At 41.5% G+C, this 14,537-nt stretch overlaps 1 protein-coding gene across 1 annotated transcript in view; it reads left to right on the top strand.

The window, feature by feature from the left end:
• Window positions 1–1,864, top strand: part of LOC124798330 (peroxiredoxin-6-like) — a 28,627-nt gene extending 26,763 nt beyond the window's left edge. Inside the window, exons 2-4 of the mRNA XM_047261680.1 lie at window positions 971–1,127; window positions 1,236–1,453; window positions 1,615–1,864. Of these exons, the coding sequence (XP_047117636.1) occupies window positions 971–1,127; window positions 1,236–1,453; window positions 1,615–1,819 (580 nt within the window). The 3' untranslated portion in view covers window positions 1,820–1,864. The remainder of the gene's footprint in view (window positions 1–970; window positions 1,128–1,235; window positions 1,454–1,614) is intronic.
• The last annotated feature ends 12,673 nt before the right edge of the window (window positions 1,865–14,537 follow it).

The following is a 14,537-nucleotide window of genomic DNA, read 5'->3' as shown; positions in this document are numbered from 1 at the left end:
TTCCCCATAACATTTTCTTTGTGTTCTTTCCAAATTAGGTTGTTCGTAATTGTAATTCCTAGGTATTTAGTTGAATTAATAGCCTTTAGATTTGATTGATTTATTGCGTAACCGAAGTTTAACGGATTCCTTTGGGAACTCATGTGGATGACCCCACACTTTACATTATTAAGGGTCAATAGCTGATTTCCGCACCATACAGATTCTTACCTAAATCGTTTTGCAATTGGTTTTGATCTTCTGATAACTTTACTAGACGATAAACAACAGCGTCATCATTACATTATTGTAGATTGTGAGTAGTGAAATCTAACAGAAACATTTCATAACAGAACAAGAAGCTTTAATGTTGAGAAACCGACTGGTCACAGTAAGAGCGAGAAATAATATGGTAAGATTAGCAAGTGAGATGGAAGGAAGAAAACAAACATAGAAGAGCATGAGAACAACAAACGTGGTTTATGATTCAGGAAAGAAACTGGTTCCATGTTAGAAAGAAACAAAACAGTGGAATATTACGAGAGAGAACCTACGTCAATGATAGGAGAGAGAAGCTTTTTCTCATCTTGAAAACAGACTGATTTAGGATAAGAAGAAGGTCACAGCTTAATGACTAGAAAATTTAACAGATACAGCCGTTAATGTAATAACAACTATCTCAGATACTGATAATATGGATTATGAATAACTTGGGGGTAAGAGTGAGATGGAACAGTTGCATCAAAAGTGAAGGAGTAGTCGATTTCAAAAACTCATGTAACTTTCTTAATCGGCTGAATACTGACGTAAATTCACAGACAGTATTTGTAATATCAGCTCTCTTCTTTCCTTGAAATCTTGCTTCAAACTCCTGTTATATTAAGAAATAAGAGCCGTTGTGTAAATGATGGAAAAGAAAAAGATACCGTAGAAATCGTCTATTTTTCTGAAAAATGGTAGTTTTGTATCAATGTTTATCTTATATCCGCAGGTGGTGTGTTCTGTTCTCACACCCAGCAGACTTCACGCCGGTGTGTACCACAGAGCTGGGACGCATCGCCGTCCACAACCCGGAGTTCCAGAAGCGAGGAGTCAAGCTGCTGGCGCTCTCTTGCGACAAGCTCAAGGACCACGTCGACTGGGTCAATGTGAGTCTTCCACATTTCTGGCTAACTCTGAATTGAGAGCGAGATGAGATTCGTAATATCTCCACATTACACCAGGGCTCACCAATATCACACCTGTTCTGTCTACAGGACATCAAGTCGTACTGCAAGGACATTCCCGGCGACTTCCCGTACCCCATCGTGTCCGACGAGACGCGCGAGCTGGCCGTCAAGCTGGACATGATTGACGAGCGCGACAAGGACAACGTGGAGAAGGCGATGACGGTGAGGGCCATGTACGTCATCGGGCCCGACAACCGGCTGCGCCTCTCCATGGTGTACCCCGCGTCCTGCGGCCGCAACGTCGAGTGAGTACCGCTGCCACACCCTCCACGCACACACACACACACACACACACACAGACACAGACACACACACACACACACACACACACACACACACACACACACACACATGTACACTGCACTCTGTGCATGGTTGATGAGACGCGTGTCTGCTGGTGTTGCAGTGAGCTGCTGCGCGTGATCGACTCCCTGCAGCTGACGGACCGGCTGAAGGTGGTGGCCACTCCCGCCAACTGGACGCCCGGCACCAAGGTGATGATCCTGCCGCACGTGCCCGACCAAGACCTGCCCAAGCTCTTCCCTGGAGGCGTTGAGCGCGTCTCCATGCCCTCCGGCAACAACTACGTGCGCACCACCACCGACTACTGAGACAACCCACTTCTACTTGTCCTAATATTACTGTTGTTAATGTACAAAATGTTCATGTTTTAAATATATCTTTAATAAAAGTACTATGTATACATCTTTTTCAAAAGTTTTGTTTTTTATTTCACTAAATTCTGGATTACTCTTCATTAGTATGTTTGTTACCTACTTCAAAGGAAATTTAAGATATACTGCTGTTACTCGTGTGGATGATTTTTTTTTTGTTGCCTTTTCTGTGGATCATATCCGTGAAGACACGCTGTGATGTGGAACATGTCAGTAACAAGTTATCAAATACTATACAGTTTATCTGTGAAAAAAAATGATTACATGCTGCTTATTTTCGTAACTGGATTTTATGTTTCAGTCTTTATCTACAACAAAATCTGCAAAATGTAACCTAACCTCACACACATTATCGACTCTGAAATTATCTATCATACAGAAGGAGTTTAGAAGTGGAAATGATTTCAGTTTTTTAAAGCTTTCAGTATCTGCCAGTGCCCTTGATTCACAAGGGGATCTGACAGGTATTTTCATACCTGTCATACTTAACTCCTTCATGTGCTAAGAGTAAGGCTAAATTATGAATAGTGGAAGTTATTTCTGCTCTTAGTGCTAGAGTGTCTCAAAAGTATCTGGACACCTATTATTAGACAATAAATGGGGAGTGTGTCCATCCTTCGACTGTATGAGGTCTTGAACTCCGCTGGGGACACTTTGAATGAGGTGTCTGAATCTCTGTTGTGGAATAGCATGCCATTATTTCTCTAGAGCCGACACCAGATGAGGCAAGTAGTGAAGCTGAACGCTCAGGCGTGGGGCGTAGTCGACCTTCCAAGTCACCCCAAAGGTGTTCCGTTGTGTTGAGGTCGGGACTCTGGGCAGGCCAGTCCATTTCAGGAAAACTATTGTCCAGAAACCATTGCCTCATAGATGTTGCATAGATGTTGCTTTATGACAGGATGAAATGCCATGCTGATATAAACAGTCATTGTCTCCATACTGTTCCTTTACTGTATGCAGTATGCAATGCTGTAGGATGCATTCGTATTCTTCCGAATTTAGAGTTTTTTTTTTTTACAGTGCAATACGTGGACCACTCCCTAACCTTCACTGTTGGGACTGGACGTGGTCGCAGGTAACGTTTGGCATACATCGCGAAACCCTGACATTTTCGTCGGATCGTCACAGAGTACAGCGTGACTCTTCACTCTAAATCAGTTGTTTCCGGTCATCCACTGCTCTTTACGCTACCCCAGGCATCGCTTAGCATTGGCTGCAGAAAAGCGTGCCTTACGAGGAGCAGAGTCGTTGTGTTGGTTGGACTGCTGGTAGCACACTGGAACGCAAGAGTGAATCGATCCGTTAATTTCGTGCGAGTTTTTACAACCACTATCGCCAGTGCTCTTCGGTACTTGACCTTCAGTACATGAAGTCTGCTTGGTCTTGATTTAACTGTGGTTGTTCCTTCCTATCTCCACTTCACGATCACGCCACCAACGGTCGGCATGGGCAGCTTTAGAAGGGTTGAAATATCCCCTTGAATTTGTTACGTAGGCGACGTCCAATGACTAGCCCACGTTCGAAGTCACTGAGCTCTTCTGAACCATCCAGTCCGTTGTCATTGCTTCACCAGTGACAATACTGTCCACGTCCTTTTATACTGGCCATGTGAAGAGAAAATTGAATTAACTTCCGATATAAAATGGCTTAAAGAAATAGAACAAGACATTATTAAGAACAACAGTGGAAAGGTTTACAGAAGGTTTAGAAAGGTATTTAACCCGGCATCAGCTATGTAATCTAGAAATCAGCACAGAAAATAAGTGATAAATTTGGGAAACTACTTTTACTCCCTTCACAGCTGCGAGCTCCCGGTTAGGAAATCTAGAGTCGAAAAACCTCCGTCCACTCTAGATGCAAAACGACCGTCTCTCGAGAAACACAAGGAAATAATCAAGTTTAAAAAGTAAGAAGTCTCTTGGGGAAAAAAGAATCATAGCAGAAATATGGAAATTAAACACAGTAATCTCAAACAAGCAACTCAATAGCTGTATCAGACATTTGGGAAAGAAAACGAATACATACAGAGTGGAAATATGCATTAATTCATCCTGTTCACAAAATAGAAGATAAAACCGATATGCTCACTTACAGAAAAATTTTGTTGCTCCCTGTTATGAAGAACAGTCAGACCAACTAATAGGACAAAATTTCTTATAGGGCGATCTTGTACAGAACGTATATGTAACCTAAAAACAATTTTGCAAATAAGAAGACGTAGAAATATCGTGGTAACTTTTGACTACCATATAACGATTTAAGATTCGATAGACACACAAAAATTAATTTGGTAGAATTCGAAATCGATAGGAAATCAAAGGCAATTATCCAACAGACATTTAAGGGTACAACCTCCAAGGTTAAATTCATAGAGGAAACTTCAGCAGCATATAAAATCCACACCGTCATTCGCCAAGGAGATGGACGCTCCCCCTCCTATTTCACATAATTCTGAAAAAAAAATGAAGACAAGGGAAAATAAAATAAAGTGAAACTAACCTGGGATTAATAAAGACCAGAGAATCAACACGAAGTCTCTGGCTTTCGCAGACGATCTCGCTATTCTTAAACACAGTAGAGACTAAGCCAAAAGTGTTCTGTAGAAAACGAAATCTCACGGAAAACTGGCCTACATTCAGGGGGTGGACAAAATACTATGAACATCTGAGATATACGCAATATATCTTTATTAATAAGAAGATGGGCAACCATTGGCCTTAAGAACAGCTGCAGTTCTTCGCGGAATATACTCGTAGAATGTCTGAATAGTTTCTAACGGAATGTTCTCCCAGTCTTGTACCGAAACATCAGCCAATTGCTTGAACGATGTTGGAGCTCGAAATCTGCTACTAACTCACTGCTCCAAAACTCCCCATAATGTCGAGACCTGGCGATTTCGTTGTCCAAGAAAGATCTTTGGTGATATTCTGAGGCTCCACATACCACGCCTGAACATATTTGGCAGTTTGTATGGACGCATTATCGTTTTGGAATACGGCAGTGTTCGACAGCCGTATGTTAGTCATAGTAAGCACTTCATTGTCGAGGATGACGAGATGTTCATTCGCAGTAATCCTGCCAGTGACGGTAATGAAAGGACCAGCTGAATACTACGACGATAAAGCCCACCCAAATCATAACGAAATCTCTCCCACGTTCTCATCATCGAAGAGTGTCGCATATGCCTTCAACCAGACAATCGTCGGAGATGTATTTGGAAGCAACCTGGTCAAGCTGAACGCATTACACGCACTGTCCAGCGAGTGCAGCAAGTTGGAAGTTCCCTGCTGTTTAGGGGTGGCATTATGTGGGGCCGACGTACGCCACTGGTGGTAATGGAAGACGACGTAACGGCTGTATGATACATGAATGCCATCCTCCGACCGATAGTGCAACCATATCGGCAGCATATTGGCGAGACATTCGTCTTCATGGGCGACAATTCGCGCCCCCATCGTGCACATGTTGTGAATGACTTCCTTCAGGATAACGACACCGCTCGACTTGAGTGGCCAGCATGTTCTCCAGACATGACCCCTATCGAACATGCCTGGGATAGATTGAAAAGATCTGTTTATGGACGACGTGACCCTCCAACCACTCTAAGAGATCTACGCCGAATCGCCGTTGAGGAGTGGGACAATCTGGACCAACAGTGCCTTGATGAACTTACGGATAGAACGCCACGACGAATACAGGCATGCATCAATGCAAGAGGACACTCTACTGGGTATTAGAGGTACCGATGTGTACAGCAATCTGGACCACTACCTCTGAAGGTCTCGCTGTATGGGGTACAAAATTCCATGTGTGTTTTTCATGAGCAATAAAAAGGGCGGAAATGATGTTTATGTTGATCTCTGTTCCAATTTTCTGTACAGGCTCCGGAACCAAGTTGATGCAAAAAATTTTTATGTTTGTATTTTTGCCCGGTGTGTTGTGTTGTATGCTTGTAGGTGCCTGAAAACGGTACATAGCCCGAAATTGCAATAGCACGATGGAAACTGTTGCAGACCCGCCAGGATAGCCTAGAGAGCTAAGGCGCCGCTTCCGGGATTCGGAGAAACGAGCCTGTCCCGTATCGAATCTGCCTCGCGTGTTTGCGACGAGGACTGTTGAGCTAGCCAGTCTGCAAGTGGTTTTTAGGCGGTTTTCCACATCCAGCCTAAGATACACGCAACACAAATATTTAGAAAACAGTCTCACCTTGAACATCAGATTTTCTGTAGACGCAGACAGACGGAGTATGGCAGATTCCGTCCTGTGGGTAGTGGCTGCGTCAAGAAGGGCGTACGGTCACAAACTGTCACCAATATTGCGACAAACTGCACGGTAATGTCGACCACGTACGGAAACAGGAGAAGGTAAAAAAGAAGAAGAAAAACTGTTAAAACGAAGAGCCGAAACTGACATCATTTAAAGTCTTGTGAAGTATTTTCTCGGAATACGTTACCAACTTCAGTAAGCAGTTCTCTAAAGATGAGAATTATTGTGGACTTAAATACTTCATCAGGGTAGTGGAGTATACAGAACTGAAAGAGGGATCAGATAACTAACTATACTTTCAGTAGCCCTATATGTAGTTTTCAGATTTCTAACTAGAAAAAAGTAGAAGTAACGCAAGTTAATGGGACACGTCAGAAATGCCTTACTTTTTGCCTCTAGCACAAATAAACTTGAAGAGCTAATGGAAAAATTTGATAGAGCTAGTTTGAAAGCTGGTCTGCAAATAATAAAGTATAAGAATAAGATTCTTAAGATAAGGGGTGGCTCGCATGTCTCTGCGATTCAGGAACTGTGCAGTAGTCGCAACCTCAATATAGGCATATCTGTGTAGGGGTCAGACTAAGATACAACATCTGAAGACGGGCAGCAGTATTTTCAATATTTACAGTCGCAATGATTGATCTGGCATTGTAAAATCAGCAAACATGTGCTTGCTATGTTGGCGTGGCGAACGGCTGAAAGCAAGGGGAAACTGCAGCTGTAATATTTCCTGAGTACAGCGCTAGAATACAACTCAATGAGGACGGCGTTCGCTTGAGTAAAATATTCTGGTTGCAAAAGGCCCCTCTCCCCAAGCGTATCTCTGGGAGGGAGGGGGTAGTAGAGGATTACTAATTGTTCTGGCTCAGATCGCTGACATTGGCTTCAGCATTCCTGAAACTGATAACTTAAGCGTCAGCCCATCGTGGAGTAACTCACGCCACTGTCCACTGCCTGTACAATGACATCATCACTTCCCCTCTCCCTGCAGCCAAGACCAGCATGCTGACGGGCCCCCGGAGCACCTGTGGTGTGCAACCTCAGCTCCCCAACATGTGAGCAACTGCACGTTCGCTGTCATTTATTGTTTGTATCTCCATCCTGTATGAACCGTTGCCAGCAGCAGCAGTGATCACTTGGGAAGAAGCAGACAACAGTAAGCATTCATTTATGTCTTGTTATTATTACTATTACTATGTAGGTGTGTTTTGCTATACTTAAGGCTTCGTTACTCTTACAGACTAGGACACACGTAGGTCCCTGCCTGAACCACAGCAGCAGCAGCAGTCACTGGCCACAGGATGGCTTCACATCTTTCGGACCTGATGTCGTTTGACTATGTTTTAGCACAGCTACGGTTGCAGCAGTCATTCTCCACAGGATTCCTCCCGACCTTTTGAGCCTGGTGTTGGTGTCGTTTGAATATGCTGTAGCACAGCCATGGCAGCAGTTACCAGAACTTGAGTATCAGCTAGGTGCTAGCAGAATACTCCTCTTCACCAATATCCAGAATCTGAGTTCAAGTGGATCCAGGTATGTGAATAAAGGCCTAGCACCTCACAGTGACTTCAGCATGGTGAGTGAGATGGAGAATATTCAACGTCTTGGTGCTAGAGTGTAGTATTCATGGCGTAAATCTGACTACCTGTATGATAAAGTTCATAGAGAGAAAGATAATGATGGAATACAACCCATCATAGACTTCTATTAACATTTTTACGTTAAAAGGAGAGTCATCAATTGTTGATACCTAAGGAGATGCAGTGCTTGTGCTGAAATTTGAAGCTGAGGTCATATGCATTAAAATTCAAGTATGATGAATTTAAATGACTTGTACAGTGCTCTACTGATTGTGAGAGACAGACTGTGCCGCTGCTGTCTACATTACAGCTGTATATTGCAGCTCTATTGAGTATTTTCATGTGCACTTCGTAAATATAAATCAGTTAGAACATTGTATAACCGACTACATTCATCCAACACATGGATATATATTTTAAAAAAACGCTACATGCATATGATCTGTGGTGGCAGAATTTATGGAAGGATTGCCTATGTATGTAACTGCACCTAAAGGTCTGTATACAATTCATGCCAAATTAAACGCATACACAAAATAATTATTCGGACTATATTGTAAATCTAAATGATTGTATGTGTACATATCTGTGTAAATTAAAATTTCCTGCAAAAATGGTTCTTATTTGGTTCCACCTTACAATAACTTTCATGGTGAAACAATTAGGGTCACTTATAAATAATATCACTGATATAACAAATTAATTTCTGGTTTATTATCATTAACAGCATTTTTTCAATTTTCAAGTGAGAGGCACCCACGTGCCTTGCTCATACTGTGGCATTCATTCATTTCACAGATCTCACCAAACTGGATGTAGGGATTTACTTTGTGGGAGTGCACATGTGATCAATTAAATAAATAAATTGTCATTCTTTCCCACACTGGTATCCGGCTTCGCTGTATTAATTGAAATTGAGTTATTTTACAAAAAAAATGTGTTGTTCTGACAAAAATAATGAAGTATGTTGTACCTATTTTTAATGTCGGGCGGTACTGTACCCTTTCACCACTGGCTACCCATACAGAAAAAAATGGCACGGTACTATCCTTGCAATGCGAGGGTAGTTCCGAACATTTTAGAACAAACATAGCAAGTCATCAACATAACCAGGAGGAGACCTTAGCCCCTGGTGACCTCAAATAGACGACCAAATGCTGTTACTTTACCAAATTACTGACACAGTTGTTGCATTATTGTACTCTCCACAATCCGGAGTAACGTACACATACAAATTTACATCAATCCAAATGACAAATAAAACATTACATCATACAAATAAAAAAAATAATGTTGAGATAAAAATTTGCTTAGTTACTGGGATCTTCGTTATTTTTATGATTAACCCAAACTTCACTAATTCTATGACAAATAAAAAAAAATACTAATTGTACTCATGAAATTTTAAATAGCTCACCGTCCAAACACAGAACAAGTAATCTGACATTCATAAATAGCGTTGTAATAATCTTTACATGGCAATGTCTAAATACAAAACAAAATCAACAAAAGAAAAAAATTGCGTACACTAGTTACACGTAGAAGTCAGGCTCCATATCAATACACGCAATAAATAGTTAGCAATAACTGCTTGAATCCACCAGTAGCTCTCGTATCTTACTCTACTGCTCATTTCTCTATTGTTACACATTTAGACGACAAGAACTTGCATTTCGACTAGCCTTCGTTACACTTTAATGTGAAATATCACCACTGTGATAATGAAAATAAGTGGCTTCAGTCAAACACACCAACAAGATCATTACTGCCCATGACATCAAAATGCATCAATTAATTCCGATATTTGTTGTGCAATGCAAACTCTTCTCCCCTGTGACAACCTTACTGATCAATGCTACAAGAGCTGCCACTGGCTAATAATTAAAGCATCATTGTACCAAATATTCTAATAAACATGCTACGTGAACTTGATAACCCAGAACAAACAAAAAACAAACACTAACTATTCTAAACACAAATGTTAATGAAATACAATTACACTTGCTGCCCCTTCAGGAATGAAACACATAAAAAAACATTTACACAATTACAAATACATTATTCCCTATCTTGCAAGTCACACGGAAACATTTCATTCTGTGATTTTCTTGGGGTCAAAAAGTTGCTGACAGGTTCCCTAGAAACACTGTCTCGGTGTCAAAGCTCTCCCATGGTTACCCGGACGAAAGTCTTTAAGTCACTCAAATCGGCATTTTGAACATGCACTGAACAGTAAACTGTATCTCACATTAAACACAAATGTCATAGTCACTCTCAGCGCACCATCCACACGAATCTGGTCGTCCAGAAATGGCCCTACAACTACTATTACCCACGGTTCTGTCCTTTCAGTTCATGGCCTAATTAAAAGTCGCAAGTTCCAACAAGCAGCACTTATTCCCGCACCAATTAAAGAAATGTCTCCTACTACAAATGCAAATGTCAATGTCCCACTTTAGTTTCTTGCGTTCATACAATAATTAGTCACCAAACGACAACTGTCCTCTTTAAGGATACCAAGCATCCCACATGCAATTCACAAAGCACACTTAACAAGTCACTGCCAAAAGTTTATGGATCCCACCGTTCAGTGGTCAAGACAAAACAAAACGATCGTCCTGTCTGCTAAAGACAAAATCTTTTCCACCACTCACAACGTGGAAACACCAGTCCTTCACTTTCCACCTTATGGAGACATACGAGCAGTCATCTTGTTCCACGGCTCCACAGTCCAGTACTAGTTAATAGTTGCTGGTAAAAAATGCCCGCCGGACTCTGCCGCGCGTCGTTCATTCTGCCGTGGCGCCGCTGCGCGCGCCGTTGAGCAGAAGAAACCACCCGCTGTTGCCTCCGCGGGATACTTTCCCCAGTCGTAAGGGTGGCGGAACTTATGAATGGCCAGTGGTACGTGCGTGTCGCCCCCGGCCGTTGACCTGCTGTAGCGGGCGCGTGGAGTGTACTCCGACCGGCAGTGGAGTGGGGAGCGCTGTGGCTCTGTCGCCCGTCGCCATGGCGACGTCAGCTCAGCCCCACTAGCGGTATGGGCGCGTTCTGCGTAGCATCTCAACACTACGACACCCAATCAGTCAGACCCTTCCGTGCATCTCGCAACATTACAGACAAAAGGATATTCTTACAGTATTTAAATACTCATTGATTACATGTATGATCTATTAGATACATTGGTAATAAAAGAATCTTTGTTCTAAAAAAAACATAAAATCATACACCCTAGTTTTCTACTAATACACCAACACTTATCCCTTTTCTATATATAGCCCACACTTGTGCTATTGACTGTACCTGTCGTCCCTCATACAAAACATGAAAGTATAAAAAAAAACCAAAAGGAATAATAATCAATCTATACAGCTCATAATTACAATATCAAATAGTAGGCTACTCTAACATCCTATCACAGTGAAAATGTTAGAAACTGTTTATTCTAAAACTACAATATACAGTGAACCTTTGTGCTTGTGACAGACTGAAATTAATATCTCTTTATACATTTTACATTTTATTATATATAACAACATTTCTAGGACATGTATGAACCATCCACATGATGTCAGATCCTGACCTGCCATCGAGGTTCATCCAAATCAAACAATACACAATGTGTTTTAGTTATGGATCGGTTGCATCCCCTTTACAGGAGTGTGCGCATTGATCACACTACTCTACGACTCTCACTCACCAGACATCACATTTTCCTTCTCATTCAATCCATTAATACACTAGCAGAATAGGTTTAGAAGTCACTCACGACAACATACCATACCTTTGCTCCCTTATACTCAACCACATAACACATGAAGCTGTTTCGGAGATAGCATTCCAGTCTCCGAATTCGTCCTTTCAATCTGGCATCTCTCTCCATCGGCATACCTCGGCACTCACTTTACCGATTATTCATCCTGCTAAATATCAACTTAGAATTGCGACATTTCATCTAAGAACAAAAAATACACAAATTATTTATCCTGCAAACTAACTGTACACATTCTTGGTACCATTTTGATTAGTTATACTGGTACCAGGCTTCAACAACAACAACAACAAAATTATTTTCGACAAATTGCAAATCTTATGGTAAGAATTAGATTTACACTTATATTACATCCTACGTCAGTATTCCACAACGTTCACCATCTGGATCTCATACTCCCTTTATGTCCTTTCACATTGTGCAGTTGTCCTCATCTCTTCATTCGTATTTCGGCTCTCCGTCCGTCCATTACTCCATCATTTCCTGGTCTTCCTTCGCCATTGCCATCAATCTCTATTGCAGCATACACAGGTTTCTCTGTAACATACATCTAAGACATCTCCACATTATTAATTCTACTCACCTTTATTTACCACTGTTTCACCACGTCGAATCTCTCTTTATTAATCACACTGCTCCACGTCGCTTCTCTCCTTATATATCACCTTTTTCCACTACTATTTATCACGTCGCTTCTCTATCTACCATATTTATCCACTCATTAATCATAACGTCGATTCTGCTTGATCCTTATTCATATGACAAAAAAATACGTACATACACCACTCTGTCGACTCCTGTTCGTGACTCATTCGACCAGTCTATTCCGTCATACTTCCTGACATCCCGCCTGAAAATTCTTATATTCGATTTGACCCCACACAACGTTACACACCACAAATAAATACACTGACTATCTACCATAAATTGCCTACTTTGAATCTCTCCTTAACTTTTCCATAATTTGATGTTAGAAATGTGATGAAGCCCACGAGATTGTTTTCCCTTGATTGTCTCAATCAGTACAGCATTTTCATGGACAATCCGCCTCACTCTGAATGGTCCACTATACACAGTAAAGAATTTGCTAGTTAGGAATCTAAGTTTACATGAAAATTAAATGTGTGCAGAAAATATACAAGCTGCGAGAGATGGGCAGCCCAAGGGTTAGAAACTTAGGTGCTAGTGGCCTTTTTCCGTAACACCAGATTCCGAACAACCATACACAGCACTTCATAACTGTCGCTATGACAATGACATACTACCGATCAGATGGCAGCTAATCTAAAAACTTCGATCACAATGTTGATCTTTTACATTACGTGTTAAGTACCTGCCATAGTCAAATCGCACTAATTAAACTGGACTCATTGGCATTATTACATAACATTTTTAGCAACTGGTCTTTGAGGAAACAGTCCTTTTACTTTAGTGTTCCAAATAAAAATTTTCAAGTTTTGCTCTGAGAGACCAGCCTAACAGATTCCATTACTGGTGTTTTATTCTGTGATCAGAAGTATAGTATTTGCACTCCTACATATCAGTAGAGTATGTCTGCTACATAGACAATTTTCAGTGACAGCTGCATGTGTTTTAAGGCAAGATGCTAAGGGCTGATATGTTGGATTAGTTTCTCCTATCCTTCAATCCATTATGACAAGAATGAAATGCCAGGATTCCATGCTCTCCTGTCATTCTGATAGTTTCTGCCGTTCCTATCCTCGACTCTGTCTGACCTATGAGTCGCGGTTCTGTTCACGATATTGCTCTCATTACCCAGTTCCTGTAACAAGTGCTGAAGTGACGCGGAATCATCTAAGCCTCTGCCTGCCATCACTATACCTCTGCGCAATCTCACTGGCAACTTCGTTATGCAGATCCTAATGTGCTCCCCAGTTTCGTATGGCACATCCAAATACCTATTTCGTCTCAGCATTTCCTGATAGCACGCCACTGGATCTCTTATACCACCTTCGTTACAATTTGACATCATCAATATGCTTTGCGTAACCTGGTCCTGCTTACTTTTCGACCAGAATTAATTTAAATAGCTACTACAGTCTTTAATAACTTCCTGCATTTTCGCTTTAGCCTCGTCCCTCAAATGGTTACACACAAACTTCATTTTGAGGGGCAGTCCCCACGATGAAGGTAATGAATCTTGAAATTGAGACAGCCTTGGACTATACCCAGTTGGGTCTGCCAACTGTTTTATCCGACACAACTGTTCTTCTGAGTCTGTGAATTCGTCTTCCTCTTTCTGCCTATTTTCGTTTTTTGAATTTATCTCACTCTCCCTCTGCAGTCTACCTGGTGGTATTTCACCTTCGCTTCTGCACACTTATTGCAACTGTGCTAGTTCTTCCCTATGTTTCCTATTGGTTTCTAACTGTGCCTCTTTAAACTGTAATAGTGATTGTATCTCCTCCTGGTCGGCATAAACCTCTCGCTGCGTACTGTCAGAACCTGTCTCGCCTCTTATACTGAGCATTTCTACATCTGCACTACTCGTATTCATTCTGACCACTACCTCTTTGATTCGCTCGTCCGGCAACATGTCCCTACGTTCAGTAGTATCACTCTCTATTGCAAATATTCGTACCTCCAAATTATTAGCTCTTTCTTTCACGGCGTCACATACTTGCTTCAACGCACCCAGATTCTTCTCCCCCTCATCTAACCGATTATTAACTGCAGGGAGACGCTCATCAATAACTGTGTGTAGCTTCCTCATTACCTCTTTATTTCCCTTATCCAATGCCTCCATACTTTCCTTACTATCTTTATCCATCACTTCCAATCTTTCCTTATTATCTTTATCCGTCGCTTCCAATGTTTTCTTAATCTCCCTATCTCTCTCCTTATTACCTCTATTCATCGCTTCCAATATTTTCTTAAACTCCCTATCTCTCTCCTTATTACCTCTATCCATCGCTTCCAATCTTTCCTTATTATCTCTATTCATTGCTTCCAATCTTTCCTTATTATCTCTATCCATCGCTTCCAATCTTTCCTTATTATCTCTATCCATCCTCTG

The sequence above is a fragment of the Schistocerca piceifrons genome, chromosome 5, assembly GCF_021461385.2.
Source record: "Schistocerca piceifrons isolate TAMUIC-IGC-003096 chromosome 5, iqSchPice1.1, whole genome shotgun sequence".
Classification (NCBI taxonomy): Eukaryota; Metazoa; Arthropoda; class Insecta; order Orthoptera; family Acrididae; genus Schistocerca; species Schistocerca piceifrons.
The sequence above is the reverse complement of the archived record's forward strand: the minus strand, read 5'-3'. Positions and strand labels throughout refer to the sequence as shown.